At 37.7% G+C, this 19489-nt stretch overlaps 1 protein-coding gene across 1 annotated transcript in view; it reads left to right on the top strand.

The window, feature by feature from the left end:
• na (sodium leak channel non-selective protein na) overlaps nt 1–19489 on the top strand; it is a 1005813-nt gene that overhangs the window by 665467 nt on the left and 320857 nt on the right. Inside the window, exon 29 of the mRNA XM_090411658.1 lies at nt 12128–12226. Within this exon, the coding sequence (XP_090267784.1) occupies nt 12128–12226 (99 nt within the window). The remainder of the gene's footprint in view (nt 1–12127; nt 12227–19489) is intronic.

Genomic DNA, 19489 nt, shown 5'->3' on the forward strand with positions numbered 1-19489 from the left:
TTCGAAATTTCTCCAAGAGTTATATACTCTTCATTCCATCCTTACCTACCAAATTTGAAAACATTATATGTTGAAACATTGAACTAGTAGTTCCACTCACCTGTTCATTCATATAGTCTGTTCTGTCCTCCTGTTTATTTTTATTTATTCGTGTGTGGTACCCCCGTTCCTCGACTGCCCCTTAGGACTGGTTGAGCCCTCCCAATGAGGGATTAACCAGTCCTAAGGGGCGGACTGGTTAATCCCTCATAAACTGGGGGGGGGACCCTGCTGTCCACGCCCAAGACCAGCTAACTTGGCTATGGCTGAGAAAGATCCTTAAGCTCCTCACTTCGTCGATGGAATCGAACCCAGGACACTCCTTCCCCAGGCATATGGTTACGAAGCGCATAGCTACTAGGCTAACCGTGTGGCCTGTCCTCATGTAAGAAGTACTCTACTCCTTATAGTACTTCGCAATTTGCATCATCTGTAAACAACTACATATCTTCATTTATACTGGTTGCATACATATCTTAGATTTGTTTTAGCACCATTATAATTTATGTGAAATTAAACAGTAATGGCCCTATAGCAGACCTCTGCAGCACACCTCTAGTTATTTTTCTTTTCTGGGATACTACTCCCCTTTTCCCATACACAGCTTTCTGTGTGTCGAGGATCAGTATCCCAATAAAATCTATCTCTGAAATAAATATGTGAAGTCAATATATCCAACTCACTCATCTGTTATTTAATCCTAACTATTTCAGTTCAGTTACCAACTTGTTATGTGGCAGTCTATCAAAAAAAAAGTCCTTTTGCAAAATCAAAATATGCATCTTCCTTATCCAGTGCATTTGTCACCTGGTTGCAGCACATAAGCAGATTGGTAAAGCAGGGCCTGCCTTTACCAAACAAATGCTCACCACAGAGAATACCGATGTTAGCAATATTCTCTAATTCTATATCTTACCCCTTTGCCAATCTCTCCAACACCTTAACCACAACTACAGACACACAGATTGGTCTACAATTTATATCCTCTTATCACTCCCTTTGAAACAAAACACTTTTACTCTCTTTCCACTCCTGTGCACTTTGAACTTTTTACATGCATGCACTGCACTCCTTTCCTGTTGTAGAGCTCTGCCAACATATCACGAATGGTATGTTGGCAGAGCTCTATGACAGGAAATAAGTAAAAACCTCTCCGTCTGAACTTATCATTGTACAAGTGTGCTTTAAGGGAAGTAGTATGTCCGGGACTTTATTTTGTTGAAGATATTCACGGAAACCATGAACTGCTTCTCTCTCATTTAAGCGAAATTTGTGTACTAATTTTTTAATTTCAGCTTCACCAAATGTCAGATGCTTCCTTCCCAGGATTTTCTGGCTAATACTTGGAATTTAAAATCTTAACACATTCAGGCAAATTATCATCATCTCCTTCGAGCAGTTGCTTTCCAACGGCTTCTTTCAGACTTTTATAGAAAGCAGATGAACTTGTTTCAGGACTGTGTCTTTCATTTTTGTGGACCTCAATCCCTTTGAACTTCATGTTCTTTTGACTTTGAAGAGAAATACTGTAGTACGGACCAGGATTTTCAATTCTTTCTTCAAAAAGTTTAACTGTATTCTTTATCTTCCTGTCTGCTTTGTACACGTCAATATTTCTCTCTTGTAAATCTAGACCTAGTTCACTAAGTTCTTGAAGAGCATCACACATAAGGCCCAAATCAAGAATTAACTCGCATGACGTTATTTTTCTTAAAAAGCCCTCATAAAGAAAGCGATCTGTTTTGCTTCTTCTTCTTCTGCTGTCTCCTTTTGACTCCAGAAAGTGATGGACGAGGGCTTCAAAGTCTTGCCACACCAGAAACCACTGCAGAAACAGTGCAAGTGCTTAAAATTCTGTTGCTTTAAGAGTTTCATGGACAAACTTTATGTAACTTATCATGCTTCACCTAAGAATGCTAGGGAACTACAGGAATGTGCAGTGACTCTAGAACTTCAACTTCTTCAACAACATGGCTGCACCATCACAAGTTACAGACAATAAATACTCCTTTAAGTAATCTTCAGATAATCCTAAACACTCAAGGTGACTAATTAAAGAGTTTAGAATTCCTCTAACAGTTACATCTGATGATTCGATCAAATCTATGTAAAGACTCACAGGAGCTGAAAGTTCAGGAAGAACTACACGAACAATAACAATCAATGTTGTTGTGTTACTCACAGTTGTCGATTCATCAATAAGTAATGATATTTTGTTCTTGGAGTTCACTATATTGTCTATTAATGTTTTTCTCATTTCATGTGTGATATGGCTCACAGTGTTAATGCAAGCATTTGCAGAATGAATAATATATCCAATGTTTAGGCTATTAAGTTCATGTAAATTTATTTCGTCTTCAAGTTATAAATGATTGTTTTCTCCTCACAACTTTGTAAGTGGTTTAAAACAATTTTCCTGTTATGTCTTTATTATGAGACAAAGTATTTAGGAAAACTTTATCTAATGTTTAGTTTTTTGCTTCAGATTTTATTTTTTGGCACACTTTGTGCCTGCACTCTCCTTATGATCGTAAATCTTTTTCTTAATGACGTTAACTATTGTTTGCGAGATTCTCCAAAATGACTGATTTTACCATTTGCCCACTCCACTGAAATTTTTGTTCCCATGTGTTTATCGACGGCAAGAATTCCGACATCACGACACACTTTACAGCCCAACATTTTATTCTTGACATACAGCCACTTGTTTCTCTCACAGAAGTCATTTTCTGCAAAAGTGTCCAACATTCAGGTCAATCATTATCAGAATTTGCTTCCTTTTGACCATGTGGATCTTCGGTCTTGGTTTCGTGATCCTCTTCACCAAATGTATTATCGGTGCTAGTTTTCTGTTTTACAGGATCACAAGTAGATTCAACAATTTCTGCTTCTTCAGCCTTCCTTTTTTTACTCATTGGCATAAAGCAACTACTTATTTTACTCATTTTGAACTATGATTTAACTTAGATTAATTCAAAACTCACTTGAACACCTGCCTGTTGCAGAGTGAATATAGAACTGATAAACTGATATTGGAAGCAATCGGAAGTGAACACAACTTCCTGTTTCCGGTTGCATACCAACCTATGAAACAGGAACGCAGGGGTACCAACTTGTGAGTAATCAAAACTGAAAATTCAATTCGTGAACACAATACCATCTACTGGAATAATTATAATACATTTTGCTGTCAATAAATCACAAATTTTTAAAAACTTTAAGAAAAAAAGGTGCCGGTACTGTGTACCACCAGATAAAAAGCACTGCTCCTCGCTATCATTCATCCTTTGCCTGATATTCACTCCTTGTTTGCTACTCTCATTTAATGATACCTCATCAATTCATTAAGATATCACACTTTAATGTAGACTCACATCTGCTCAGTTATCTCCCAGATCCATCATGTTCTCCACCTCCTTCAAATTTAATTTAATGATACCTCATCAATCCATTTCCTCATCTACATCATTCCTCACATTTAGTTCATTTGCTTCCAGATGCAATGATCTTGCTCACACTACCATTATGACTTCATTTTTACACATGACCACCAGAACACCGAATAAACCCAAGCACTTTACATATGCCCTAGACCTCTTCTTCACTAGTGATCCCACCAAGTACAGCGTGACCAAAATTAAAGTATCCCTGTTTAAGTCATTGTGGAGCACTAGCCAGCAATCCAAATGCTGCAAAACTTTGCAGGTGTACATTGTATATCAGAAGCAATATCTGAGAAAAAAGTAATTCCAAAATTCACCACCAGCAGGATGTATGATGTACAAAATGTAGAGGTAATAATTTTTCCGTGCATATAAGATAAGATGGAGAAAAGCCACACAAGCATGAATAACACATTATTCTTCCATTGAACATTCACAGGCTCTACTGTTCAATGTACTGTCCTTCCTGGTATGCCACTAACTGCATCCTTTGCAGAGTGTGTTCAACAGCAGAATTCAGCTGATCGGGACTGATGTTGCACACATGCTGTGTTATGCTATGTTTCAGTGCTGGCAAGTTATCAGGATGTATCTAATAAGCTCTGTCTTTGAGAAATCCCCAGAGCCAGAAGTCACAGGGTATTAGATCAGATGAACGAGGCAGCTATTCAGTGAGAAATGCACGGCTGAATCACTCTGGCTTTGAGATGTTCTCGAAGAACCTCCTGTACAGAATGACTGATATGTGGGGGGGGGGGGACTCGTCTTGCTCAAAAATGACTGAATCCATGCACAGGTGCTGCTGTAGCTGTGCCACAACAAAATTGTTTATCATATCGTGATACCTCTTGGCAGTAACTGAGTAGGTCCCGGGACCTGACTAGTGAATGTTCTCAAAAAACAATGGTTTAATGATAAATGAAGCTGTAAACCCGCACTAGGCAATAACTTTGGGTGAATGCAAAGGAATTTGTTGGATTGCATGCAGGTTTTTGCATAGCCTATACCTGGAAATTGTGGGTATTTACTGCTCCATTCAGGTGAAAATGAGCCTCATCTACCCACAAAATCATCCACTGCTATGCAGCATCCAACTCCACTTGAGCAAAGAATGTTAAACTGAATGTCAGTTGGCTTTCAAAGTCCTGTAGATGCAACTTTGTGTCAGGGTTATCTTGAATGGGTAGAAATGCAGAATCTTTTGTAGAATTTTCTCCACTGGTCCAGACAGTTGTGTAAGACACATCCATGTGTCTTGATACAACATGTACAGTGCAGGAACCAATGCTGTGAATCATAGCTGGCTCCACAATGGCAGTAGCAAGTTCATTCACTTGTGAAGTGATTGGTTTGCGACCTCTGCCAGGTCTAACTGCTAACAATCCCATTTTTTTTTGAAAACGACTAATCATTCATGGACTAATCATTTGCAGACTTTTGTGCCACACTCGTGCATAGGTACTGCGGAACTGCAGCATCCCCAATTTTTCTCAATATATAAATATATTTATTAATTTATTTATATTTGCTTGTAATATTTAGTTTTATCTTCAATAATCCTATACAATTCTCATATTTTGTATAAAATATAATAAAAATCCATCTTGTAGCACTTAGGAGGGTGAAGGACTCTAGCAGCACTGTGTTTACCACAGTGTCATACTGCTACGTGCACAAGCATATGCACATCATAGTGAGATGCGAGCTATTAGCGTAATGTGGCACTGTCCATCGTGCAGTTCCACTGTTGTTTATATGCAGTTTGCGCCAGTAGTACAGTGTTCATAGTGCTTACCATGTTTACTCCGTCTCTTTAAATATTTGAACATTACAATTAAAGGATTTAATTGTAATGTCCAAAAATTGTAAATCCTTTCCTTTAATTACAATTAAAGGAATGGATTTTATTTTTAAGTAATTTTGAATTATACTAAACTGTATAATTTTATCGATAATAAACAATATTTTTCATGAAACAAAACAAGAAGAATATATTTTATTTTTAAGTAATTTTGAATTATACCAAACTGTATAATTTTATCGATAATAAAGAATATTTTTTCATGTTTAATTTTTTTTTTTTAAATTTTTACCATAATTTTGATATTTCATCCAAACACGTATACACTGTACTTACAGTGTGTATTATGTATATTTCGAAAGTTGCAGCACCTCCACGAATTCAAGCCATGAGCCTCCACTGGTCTATTAAGCACCCATCATAGACATTTGTTCAGGTGACAAGATTCGCAGACTGCAGCAACAGCATTGCAGTTATTTAAGTAGTACAGGTTCAAGAGCAGAGCATGTTGGGGCAAGGTTAGTGCCATCACTGTGGACAATATTAACAACAAGAATGAAGAGAAAAATCTTGTGTCCATTTTTTAAACCCTCCTGGCACCTGCTGAGTTGTGTAATATGCAAATTTCGTGCATTTAGTGTTTTCAATGCCCCTGGTGGTGAATTTTGGAACTGTTTTTTTTCTCAGATATTGCAACCACAAGAAACATATTTTCCATTCCATGCTAAATGCCAGTATCTGACTAAGCCTTTATTCTAGAAAACGTGTTCCAAGGCCATACAAATGAATAACCAAGCATACTGCAGCTGGCTGTCATTGAGAACTCTATCTTCCATTACTGCTTACACTAAACCCCAAAACATCTTTAAAACTGCATCAAAGCTGATTTCATAAGAGCCAAAGGTGCTAAATGGCAGTTGTGCTTTGTCTCTAGCCAAGACATTTGGCCATAACTTTTGTCCAACACTGTTCTCACCCCCAAGTGCTCTGTCACCCATAGAAAAAGCCAGTCTCCTGGCTTCATACTTTCCTTCAGATGCAGGCATAGCTGATTTTGGTAGATGCTCCAACCATTCCAAATACCTATCAATCAATGTGCCACTGAACTTTCATCAGAAAGAAGTGATCAGAAAATTCTTGTCCAAATTAGACACCTAAAAGTCCCTGGTCCTGAAGACTTGCACTCCAGAGTGACTTCTGTTCTGTATCATCTTTTTATACTCTTTTATTCCACTGTGTCTACTGTACACTCTGGAAATTAGCTTATGTACTGTCCTATGTACTGTCAAACTACTGTCCAGTCTTTCTCACTTCACTAATGGAGAGGACCAACAACATTCAACTCCTGCACTACTTTGAAGACACTCAACTAATAAATTACTACTAGTATGGATGCCAGTGACGATTAACAATGATCTGCTCACCTATGTCACACACCTCTGGATAAGTGCCATGGAAAAAAAGTTTAGCAAATCCTAAGTGGTTGCATTTGACATCTCCAAGACTTTTGACTAGGCATGGCACAAGAGGCTATTAACACATTCGCTGCCATGTTACTTCAGCATAGTCTGTTCCTGTACGCCGAGCAATTTCACTTCTTCAAGGTCGGTACGGTAATCTCGTTGCCGGCGGTAAGCATCATACGAGTATACTCGTAGTCAGCTTGTGCAGAGCATATACCTTCTATGAGTATACACAGTTTTGCTGCTAGCTCCACAAGCCAAGCATTTTCACTTCTTCAAGGTCAGTACGGTAATCTCGTTGCTGACAGTAAGCGTCATACGAGTATACTCGTAGCTGGCTTGTGTAGCTCATATACGAACTACGAGTATACTTGTAGTTTGCAGCGAACATGTTAAGCACCCATCATTTGGTCTTTCCCATGACTTCTACCACTGGGTCGCCAGCTTTCTGTGTGTTCAAACATTTTATATGATGGTAGACAGTTCCTTACCTTTCAACTATGCAACTAATGCTGGGATATCACACGGTTCTTTCTCTTTTCACCATCATCTTCCGTCTGTATGTCAGTGACTTTCTCTAGTAGACTGCCAATGCAGTATAAAGTTTTGCTAATGATAGTATACTACATTCTTACTTCTCACTTGACAAATCTTGCAATACACAAACCTCCACAACTTACAGAGCAACAACCTCTCCTAAATTGTAATCTCTAAACCATTCTTTGATGGGGGCTCAGATAACCTTGTCAAATTCAGTGCTCAAAAAACAAGTTTTGTGTTATTCCCCCCAAAAGAAGAATTATATTCGTATAGTCTGAACTTTGTCAACACCCAAATCTCTATGCAGGATGTGATTTCTCTCCTTGGGATTACCTTGACAACAAGCTTCATTTTGTCATGAACACATCACAATAGTTGCCTCCTTGGCATCTAAAAATTAGAATTCCTCTTTCATTCAAGGCATCACTTTACCTCCAAATAGGTAGCCCTGTACAAATCACAAATTTGTCCATCCATCAGATATTGCTAACACATTTGTGGCCATGTCCCAGGAACTCTCTAAAAATACTCTGATTCATTACAGAAGAGCAAAATCAGACTAATAAGTGCTCCATCTCTTACAACTTCATCCACTTTTTTACAGGTTTAGTTTCTGCTGCATGCATCTTCTATGAATATTTCAATGGTAAACTATCATCAACAATTCCATCCTCCTGTCTCTCTCTCTCTCTACCAAATTGATTGAAATGCATGCAACTGCAACCCAATACCCCTTTATGATTTATCTCCAAAAACTCACATTTCCATTTCTTCTGTTGCTGCTGCTGCCCTCAGGAACAGCCACCCATCCTCTGTGTTTCTCAAAGAATGCAATGAATATCTTCAAATCTAATGTGAACAGGTTTCTTCTTTCTCATATCTTTATCCTTACATTCATGTGGATCTAACATTTAAAAAATGCACTGTAAGATACAAAATGTGCAAAAAATATAAATAACAACCTTTGAAGCTTAATGAACACCATGCAATTGCTGTCTGACCACAGATGCAAGAGCCATGGCTGCCAGATTGCCAAGAAGAATCAATTCATGTTGAAGGGGAGAAAGAAATAAGATGATGTACAAATTCATCACGTGCTTTTTACTTAAAATTTTCCAACTGTTGTACAAGCAAAATAGTTACTATTTTAAAAACTAGAATTATCATAAAAGTAAAGCTAATTTTCTGACGTATAATAATAAACATTCATCCCATGAAAACATTGATTACCCTATTATCGGAATGGATTCGCCTTCTTCTGCCATGCACAGAAGTGTCAAGGAGTCTCACATCTGCGATCGGATAGTAGTCTCAAGTATCACGAAAATTGAAACTCTACCAAGAATGCACATAGTGTTGTCAAATATTAAACAACATTTTATCTGTGATTTAACAAAATTTATCTGTGATTCAGCTGCTTCATGACAGGCTTTCTCCAATCACCTTCCACCTCTAATAATGAAATCCCTACAATGCATCTCCCAAATATTTTATTACCTCTCCCTCTGGGCTACCATTTGAACAATTCTTTTGTGCCCTTTCATTTACATCTGCTTTATCAGTGAATGAGTCTCATGCTACACAATATATCTCATATACGAGAATGGTCTGAAAAGTTCTCGGCCTCGGCCATGGATGGCAACACTATCGGCACGTTTTTTTTTTAAGTTGGTACACCTGTCATAAGCATCCATGTGAAATTGCAAAATTACAAGTCATTCTATCAAGTAGTTTGTTTTATACAGCTGTCTGAAGCAAAAGTGTTGTCTGTATCCCTTGAAATGGATAAAATTGAGTATCATGCAGTTATAAAATTCTTTGTAAAAGAAGGTTTAACACCAAAAGAAATTCATTCGAAGTTCATAAAAGTTTATTGGCACACTTCTCCTTCATTTTTGACAATTAAGAAATGGGCTGCCAAGTTTAAACATGGCCATACCAGCCTTGAAGATGATCCATGTAAAGGACAGACAAAAAGTGTAACAACACCAGAAATCATTGATCAAATGCATGATGTGGTATTGGATGACCAGTGAGTCAAAGTTCATGAAATGGTTGGAGCATTTTAACAAGATTAAAGCTGATTTTATATTAAAGCATAGATATTAAAGGTGATTTAAAGCATAGATTTATTACTATGGATGAGACCTGGATTCACCATTATTACATACCAGAATACAAACAGCAGTCAAAACAGTGGACAGAAGCCACTTGTTCATCACCAAAGAAGACAAAGTCAATTGCATCAGTGGGAAAGGTCATGGCATCAGTGTTTTTTTGGATGCTAAAGGCATTTTGTTTATTAATTATCTTGAAAAGGATAAAACAATAACCAGGAAATATTATTCCAATCTTTTAACCAAATCAGATGAAAAAACTTGTGAGAAAAGACCCGGTTTGCAGAAGAAAAAAATCATTTTTCATCAGAGCAATGTACCTGTCCACAAAGGTGTTTTGGCAGTGGGAAAATTAAGGTATCTGCACTATGAATTGTTGGAACATCCACGCTATTCCCCAGATTTGGCTCCCCCGACATTTTATCTCTTCCCAAAACTAAAACTCCTCCTCGCTGGTCAGCATTTTCTTCAAATCAAGAGGTGATTGCAGCTGTAGAGGGATATTTTGCAGAACTTACTACAGGGATGGGATAATGGTGCTGGAGCATTGCTGGAATAAATGTATTAGTCTTAAGGGAGATTATGTTGAAAAATAAAAATAATTTTGGAATTATAAATTCATTTTTTCATTGTTAGGCCGGGAACTTTTCAGACCACCCTCGTATTTCTTATTCTAAGTAACTCTTCATTAACTTGTTTTATCCTCAGCAGCTCTCTCTTTTTTTTTTTAACTCAGCATTTGTTAAATACATTCACTTTCTTATCATTCCTCTTATTATTATATGAGTATGGAGGGAAGACTCAACATGAGAGATCCATTATTCACACAATATGTATCATACCTCTCCTTAAACTCATTCACTGATAAAGCACTCACAATCACCTCTGGCAACCCATTTCTATCATTTGCTACTTTTATCCCCCATAGAACTGAGTTGTCCAGATCTGCATGCAGTAGTCCAGATATGGCCTTATTAAAGCCTTCTGTAGGGGAACAATAACTTCTCTATCCCTGTTTGTTAGTGTGTTATTCAACAACTATGTTATCTGGTGGGCTGTTTTGGCTACATTTGCAATATGCCCTCTTAACTTGAACTCCCTGCTCACAATTATCCCAAAGTCCCTGGTCTCAGTTTCCTGCAGTTTAGTTCCATCAATATAGTACACAGCTAGTGATCTCTTCTTACCAATTGCATCGTCACCTTACATTTTGCCACACTAAACTGGCAGCCATTTGCCTTTGCTTATACTACTAGTATATTTAAGTCGTCCTGCAGGATATCTATATCACCTTAGTTTACCATTGCTCTTCCCAGTTTTGCATCATTAACAAACAAATGAATTTTTCCAGTCAAATGATTTCCTATATCCTTGATGTACACAAATTAAACAAAAGAAGATCCAGCCCTGCACCTTGTGGTACACCACCGGTCACCTGCCTTTTCCTCAAATCAACTTCTCCATAAATTATTTTGTCCATTAGCCATCCTCTAATCTAAACCACCAGATTCATATCTGTCCCCCAGTTGTCAATTTATGCAACAAAGTCCTGTTTGGAATCTGGTCAAATGCTTTTGCAAAGTCTAGCAATAACACAGAATAGCCATTTCCCTTGACCAACTCTACTCTCACTTTATTATAAAAAATAAGCAAATTACTAAGGCAAGCCCTACTCACAGGAATATGATACTCTAGGTATCATATTCATTCTTGTAATACATGGGCCGATATGTCATCTAATCTCATGGCTGTGTTTGCATTGAGGTTCTGAAATATTCTAAGCACTTCCGTTTCTTCAATCTCTATTCTCCCATCAGTCAGTGTCACATCTGGCATTGCAACATCACCGCCTAATCATGGTACACCCTTGCAAAATGCTCACTTAGTAATTCAACTATTTGGTTTGGGTATGTTATCTCCCCACCATCAGCACTTTTTAAAGTCATCCTTCCATAGTCATTCTGCCTTTTCCTTGCCATATAGTAAAAGAACTTTTGAGGATTCGTTTTGTCCTCATCAGCTAGCTTTCTCTCATATTTAGCATTGGCTTTCCTTACTATATATGTCACCCTTCTTGCCTGGGCCTTGTGCTGCCCATGAACATGCTGTTCACCTTTTTCTTTATCTGCAACTCTTGCTTAATGAAGCATCCACCTAACTTTTATCTGATTTATCCTTCTGACTCTGGTATACATTCTGATGCTGCATTTTTCAAACACCCCTTGACCATCTCCCATGCACCACCAGCATCTCTAACCTCTAAATTCTTTGACATTGTACTCCTGAAAGCTGACTCCTCTGCTTGTCATAATCACCTAATGATGAGGAACAGACTGGAACTCACAAAATTCCTTAATAAAGGTTAAAATTGCTCTAAATAGTGAACTCTCTCACCATAATGCATGCTATTATACCCTGAGAGGGGGGTGTATTCTTTGCATTATGGGATGCATAGGACATGTTGATGTGAAGTTACCTACTCTCTCTCTGTACAAATAGCTTACATATATGCAAACATTTGCTTATGCTAGATTATAATACAGATGAAAACAGTATCTTTTCAAATATAACGTGCTGCCTGATTTACTTTTAATTACCTTTGTATTAAGATAATTGTTATCCTTGTTTTCTGTTATTATGGATTTTTTATTTCTAACTTCCATATATATATAAGTAATGACATACACATAATATAAACTTGTTTAATATATTTATTTATTTCAGGTCCACGCAATTTATATTCATATCTTCGTATTTCTTGGCTGCATGATTGGATTAACTTTATTTGTGGGTGTGGTTATTGCAAATTACAGTGAAAACAAGGTAAGAATATGTTTATAATTTAAAAATTATAATAGAAAAGTGTTTAACAGGAAATGAATGTAAGTGCACAGTCTGGTTGCAGTTGAAGTACAATCAATTGCAATTATATGTCACCTATATTAGCTATAAAATATTTTTCTAGTATTAAACTTATGTTGATTGTTATCACTCATATGTGTTTTAAGAACTTACAACATAGAAGATTTAGTAACTGTTTAATTATATTCCTGTATTTCACCAATGTTTCTCCAGTATTTTGCCGGGCTTGTTGGCCGAGTGATTAGCATATCTGCTCCCCAACTAAAAGGCTGTGGGTTCGAATCCTGCCATGGAAAAGGGTGTTTGTGATTGTCTGTGAAATTACTAGTGGTGGTGTTAGTGTAGTTGCATTTCATAGTAGATGGTGGATTGAGACAGAGTTGGTGGTGGAAACAGAGAGTTGTAGAGTGGGTGCCTTCCCTGGAGGTGGCACATAATAACAACAACAATAATGATAATAATAATAATAATAATATAATGTTATATTGACATCTTTAGGGGAACCATGCATGCAAGCATAACATCAGTAAGTGAGATTGGAAAAAAATAAATTTATTAAACAGGGAGTCTTACAGTCCTAAATAGCACTACCTATTGAACTTCATTGTGTGTTTTTAACCTTTGATTAAAATGTTTTTTAACCACTTTCTTTAACCATAAGTTGGATAAGAAAAATATTACATCATGATATTGTTACACTTTCTGAAAGCATTTGACAGAATATTGCATAGAGTCCTATTACATAAGTTGGAGAAAATGGGTTTAGCTTGAAGCTTGTGAAATAGATAAGAAAGTGGCTGATGGAAAGGCATCTGAGAATAATATATGCTGTAGTTGGATCAAAGCAAAGTCAGATGACCAGTGGCTTGCTACCTGGCTCTGTACTTGGGCTGGTGCTGTTCAATTTGTATGTCAGTGATATTGGAAATGATTTGAGAGGAAATATTCAAATGTTTGCCACTGATGCTAAAATGGAGAGAGCAATAGTTAATAAAGGTGATATAGAAATCCTTCAGGATGATCTAAATAGACTAGTAGTTTGAAAAAAAAAAGTATAATTACCTAAGCTTTAGTCCTTTCAGGTACTAGTACTGATGTGCTAGAGACTTCTGAGATTCCTGACAGGTGTGTAGGTATGCCACAACCTTGTGCAACAGGACCTAGGTACCTTAAAGTTGCTAAGTCTTCCTTCTGTGCATTGTTCTTCCTTTCATTGTTAGCCTACCAGTTGTTCCCTTGCTTTGAGTTCAGCTAAGCGGAATGAGGACCATCAAACTAAGCAGGAAGGGGACCATCAAACACAACTCCTACTACTTTTGACTTTGATGGTTATGTCCCTGTCACGTGTCATATTTTCAGTAAGGCCTTTACTGTTTCAAAGGTATCAGTGAGCAAAATGCTTTTCTTCCACTGTGAATCATACAACATCCAAGTCTAAAAATATGTCAGTCCACCCTGGACCTACATCTCAGGGACACTTGTCAAGAATGTCAGAAGCCTTTACCACCTCTGTTGTTAGCTTTGGTGTTTGCCATTGTATAATAATAATAATAATATTATTATTAATACATGACACCTCCAGGGAGTCCAAAGGACTCATTGAGGGAGGGAACCTACTCTACAACTCTCTGTCTCCACCACTCAGTCCACCAACTACAATCATCATCTACACCAATGCCATCTACTGCCCATCACCACCACTGGTGTTTTCACAGATAAAAACAAACATCCATCGACTACCAACTGCTTGCTGAGAATGTCAGAAGCCTTTATCACCTCCGTTGGCCTTGGTATTTGGCAATTGTATAATATTATTATTATTATTATTACATGACACCTCCAGGGAGTCCAAAGGACTCATCGAGGGAGGACACCTACTCTACAACTCTCTGTCTCTGCCAACTACAATGAACCGCAACTACAACATCATCTACTGCCCACCACCACCACTGGTATTTTCACAGATAACCAAAAATATCCATGCCCATGGCAGGATGATTCGAACTCGCAGCCTTTTGGCTGGAGAGTGGATATGCTAACCACTCAGCCAACCAGGCAGGCATTCAATCCAATGTAGATTGGATCTAGATAGGGATAATCAAGCTGATATCTGGCCTTTTAGAATAGGTCATGTATGAACAAATTGAGGCAAATTGAGTTTCAAAGTTTGAGAAATAGATGAAGAGATACATTAAAAACAGAGTTGGTAAGATGATCCTGCAGTATAGATGCAAGATGCAGCTTTGCTCATTGATATTAAAGCAACTGATATAACCACAAAAAAGAACATACTAGTAGCACAGTTATGAAGGTAACTTATGTTCTTATATCCTCGTATGTTCATTCTTGTGGTTATATCAGTTTCTTTAATATCATTTTTGTTCTAGGCATTTACGACAATTTTCCTGCCCCCCCATATTATTATTATTATTATTATTATTCAGACCCCCATGGCATCAAAAGACTCATTGTGGGAGGTCCTTCCTAGAAAATACAACTGTTATATCACTCCTTGAACTAATTGACCATTCTTGCTCTCACCACTCTATCAGGCATTGCATTCAACGGTTCAACCACTCACCATGCAAACAAACCACTCCTCATCCTCTTGCTTACAGCTTCCGTTCATAACTTCCAGGGATGGCTCCTTGTCATCACTCCTTCCCGCTGTTCCACCAAGCGAAAGAACTCCCCAGTGTTAACCCTGTAACTACCTGTCAACAATTGAAAAGTTTCAATCATATCATATCACCTCCTCTCCTTCTTCTATCTACAAAACTCTGCAGTCCACATTCCCTCAGCAGATCCTCTTAACTAACATTGTACAGTCCTGAAACCATCTTTGTTATCCGCCTTTGTACCCATTACACAGTTAATTTATCCCATTCAAATCCTGGGAACCAAATTTGAGAACAATAGTCTAAGTGTGGTCTGATCAGGACAGTACCGTCGACAGGGTGTAGCATAGAGGCAACCTGCCTCACGGTGCAGCTTAATAAGGGCACTTGTTCAGCCATATTGCGGTAGACGCATCGCTACTCTAACAATTTCTGTTAGCGTAGCAAGTATGGAAAGCAGTTTTTCCAAGCTAAAACTGATTAAAAATTATTTGCTAACAGCAATGACCCCAAAAAGCTTGGTTGGTCTAGCAACTATATCATAAAAGCAGACATAGCTTATAATTTAAATTTAGAAGAGCTTTTATAAACAGTTTTATTGCACAATATATCCCCGTATTGCAAACATTTAATTATTATTAAAACACTTAAGGAAATGAACAACGTAGTTAAGGATATAAATTAAATTATAGTTTAATAAATATTTCCTGATATTTCGGCAACGTCACGTTGCCATCTTCTAAAGAACTTACAAAAAAAGGCACGTGCCCGTAGGCACTACAAACACAGTAACTGGGAATGAAGAGATGAAGCTATTGTTCTCCTAAAAGTCCTGATGGTGCCCTCTAGCGGGCTAAGTAGGTGTTCTTGGCCATTGGGCTGAAGGTCTGCTGATGTAAGCCTCCCAAATTTGGGGCAGTCGCATACAACCAACTTTGTTGAGGTTTTGAGAATTTCTTAGGGCTGAGGCTGATTCCATAAATAGTCTTTCGAATTTGTATTTGCTGCGGTGTATTACTGTAGCTTTCTTCCACCGTATTCTGTGGCGTGTATCCAGAGCATGGTCTGCAAGACTAGAATGGCTGTACTTGTGAAACCGGATGTAGTCCTTGTGTTCAGAAATTCTGATATTCGCTGTCCTGCCTGTTTGGCCAAAGTAAGACAGTTTACAATTGCAAGGGACCTGGTATACACCAGGTAGGTCTAGGGGAAGTGGTTGGTCTTTAGTGGAGCAGATAAGGGATGCCAATTTTCTGTAAGGTTTGTAAATTGGCATCCCTTATCCGCCCCACTAAAGACCAACCACTTCCCCTAGACCTACCTGGTGTATACCAGGTCCCTTGCAGTTGTAAACTGTCTTACTTTGGCCAAACAGGCAGGACAGCGAATATCAGAATTTCTGAACACAAGGACTACATCCGGTTTCACAAGTACAGCCATTCTAGTCTTGCAGACCATGCTCTGGATACACGCCACAGAATACGGTGGAAGAAAGCTACAGTAATACACCGTAGCAAATACAAATTCGAAAGACTATTTATGGAATCAGCCTCAGCCCTAAGAAATTCTCCAAACCTCAACAAATTTGGTTGTATGCGACTGCCCCAAATTTGGGAGGCTTACATCAGCAGACCTTCAGCCCAACGGCCAAGAACACCTACTTAGCCTGCTAGAGGGCCACCAGGACTTTTAGAGAACAATAGTTTCATCTCTTCATTCCCAGTTACTGTGTTTGTAGTGCCTACGTGCACGTGCCTTTTGTTTGTAAGTTCCTTTAGAAGATGGCAACGTGACGTTGCCAAAATATCGGAAAATATTTATTAAAGTATAATTTAATTTATATCCTTAACTACGTTGTTCATTTCCTTAAGTGTTTTAATAATGCATAACCAACGTATAAGCTTGTCTACGAGAACAAACATTTAATTAATATTATTATGTAATCGTTTTGTATTAATGTTTCTCTTGTAATAAAAACAAAATAGCAATTTGTTTGCACATCTAATCTGGCAATGGCCCTGGATCACAGTCTTATACAATGGAACAATAACTCTTATCTCTGCAGGTCAGCATCCTTCTCAGTATTGCAGCAATCCTCTGGGTTACCTTCACTGCCTTTGCAATATGTTTCCTGAAATTCAGTTTTCTATCAATCATCACCCCTAGATCTCTTTTCTCTCCTACTTCCTCCAGTACAACACTTCCAATCGAGTATGCAGCCTCCCTTCCATGTATCCCAAACTTCAAGACTTTACATTTTGCTGCATTAAACCAACATCCCGACATGCATTAAACTGGTACTTCTACACCAGCGCTTCCCAAACCATCCTCACTAAAAATTGTGCTTAAGTAGCTGAAATGTTTTATTTGTTCCACAGGTTCTCCGTTCACAACACAGTTGACATTTTCACTGATTCTGCCTATTTTCAATGTCTTTGTCTTTTTATTGCTGACCTTCATACCATATCTATTACAACAATTATTCAATTCAGTCAGGGAATCTTGCAGACTTGTAGTGGATTTATTTAGAAGTATAACATCATCCGCATAAAGCAAAGAGCTGACATTAACATCTCCAATTTCGATATGATGTTTAATACCACTTTCCTTCATAATGTGATCCATATAGATAACAAATAACAGAGGGGATAATGTACATCCTTGTCTCACACCAGATTTAACATTAAACCATCTTCCTGTACTTCCTTCAATTTTAACTGCTGACTTACAACTCAAATTCTCAAATAAAGACTAAGTATTGCTTGATATAATGCCCCATTGACACCATATAACTGTAGCGTATTGAATAGCTTCTCTCTTGGCACCTTGTCATATGCCTTTTCCAGATTGAAAAAACTTAAATACAGATCTTTGTTATATTCCCATGATTTCTCAACTATTTGTCGTAAAGTGAAGATCTGATCCTGAGAGCTTCTATTTGCCTGACTCCAGCTTGTTCTTCACCAAGCTTTTCTTCCACAATTCTTCTTAACCATTTCTCAAGTATACTTGCATAAATCTTACCAGGAACACTCAGTATAGAAATACTGCTGTAATTCTCACATTCAGTTTTATTTCCCTTTTTATATATGGGTACTATGAGAGCTCTACTCCAATCATCAGGAATTCGTTCCTCTGTCCAGGCCTTCTGAACTATGCAGTGCAGCCACTGTAAGACTTTTATACCACCATACTCCAGCATTTCTGGTCGAATATCATCTACTCCTGCTGCCTTTCCACATTTCAAGCATTTGATGGCTTTTTCTACTTCAAGAATGGATACGTATTCCTGACTGTGCGCCTGTTGAGTGTTTTTTACCACTGTGCTATCACTGCTTATTTCATTTAGCAATTTTTCGAAGTAATTACTCCATACTTCAAGGATATCTTTTTCTCCCATTTTCATGTCACCTTTATCATCTCTAACTCCTTTTACAGCTCTCTTTCCTCCATTTCTAAGCTTCTTCAACAACCTCCAGAATATTTTGCCACCTTCTTGATATTTATTTTCTATATTCTTTCCAAAGTCCTCCATGACTTTTGTTTAGCTAGTTTTACACAGTGTTTCGCTTTCTTACATTTGTCTCTGTATTCTCTAAGAGCAAAAGCTGACTTATTTTCCTGGAACTTTTGATATGCTTTCTTCTTTTCCTTCACTGCCTCTTTCGACCATGGAGTTCTGATTTTTCTATCCATGCAGACAACCTCTCCACATGCCTCTCTGGCTGAATAAATCAGGGTTTTCTTCCAGGCTTGCCACTGAATCTCCAAGGTTTGGTTACTGTTCTCAAACTCTTTCATTTTTTCTTCAATAATCTGTGTATTTTAGTCTACAGTTCACATCTGAAAACCGCTCAACTTTTATTCGCTTTAAAACTTTCTTACATGTTATTCTTTTCGATATGAAATTCAATTTTATCCTGCTCAACTCTAAATAGTGATCACTTCCAATTTCAAATCCTCTGTACACTCTGCTGTCCTGCACCAGGGAGAAAACATCACTATCAACAAAAACATAGTCAATGAGACTTTTCTTATTCCTTGCCTCTTCTCTCCATGTGAATTTGTGCACATTTTTATGTTGGAACATGGTGATAGTAATAACCAGTCCATTCCCTGAGCAGAAAACCAACAGGTATTTGCCATTATTATTAGATTTGCTCTTTTCTCCAAATTTTCCTATAATATTTTTGTATGTCTGACAATCATTTCCTACTCTGCTATTTAGATCGCCGACAAGAACCAACTTTTCTTTTTCATTGTGTTAGTTGCTTTCTCTAAAGCCTCAAAACATTCCTCCATTTCTACCTTAGCAGAACCTTCTGTGGGACCATAGGCAAATAAGTCTCATTGTCCAGTTCCCCATTCTGATATTTGTCCACATCACTCTACTTGAGACAGCCTGCCTCTCGAGAAGATTAGATTCGTATTTAGTATTGAATACTGTGGGTACTCCTTCTTTTCCTTTATTGTCATTGCCTGAATATAACATTTTGTATTTATTGATCAGAAAGATCTTACCAATTTTTGTCTTTTTTGTGTCAGTCACCCCTATTATGTCGATCTGGTACTTATCTAATTCCTCAGCTAGCTCCATTTCTTTGTC

Source organism: Typopeltis vanoorti, chromosome 21, assembly GCF_054136105.1.
Source record: "Typopeltis vanoorti isolate ZY-2024b chromosome 21, IOZ_Tvanoo_1.0, whole genome shotgun sequence".
NCBI classification, from domain to species: domain Eukaryota; kingdom Metazoa; phylum Arthropoda; class Arachnida; order Uropygi; family Thelyphonidae; genus Typopeltis; species Typopeltis vanoorti.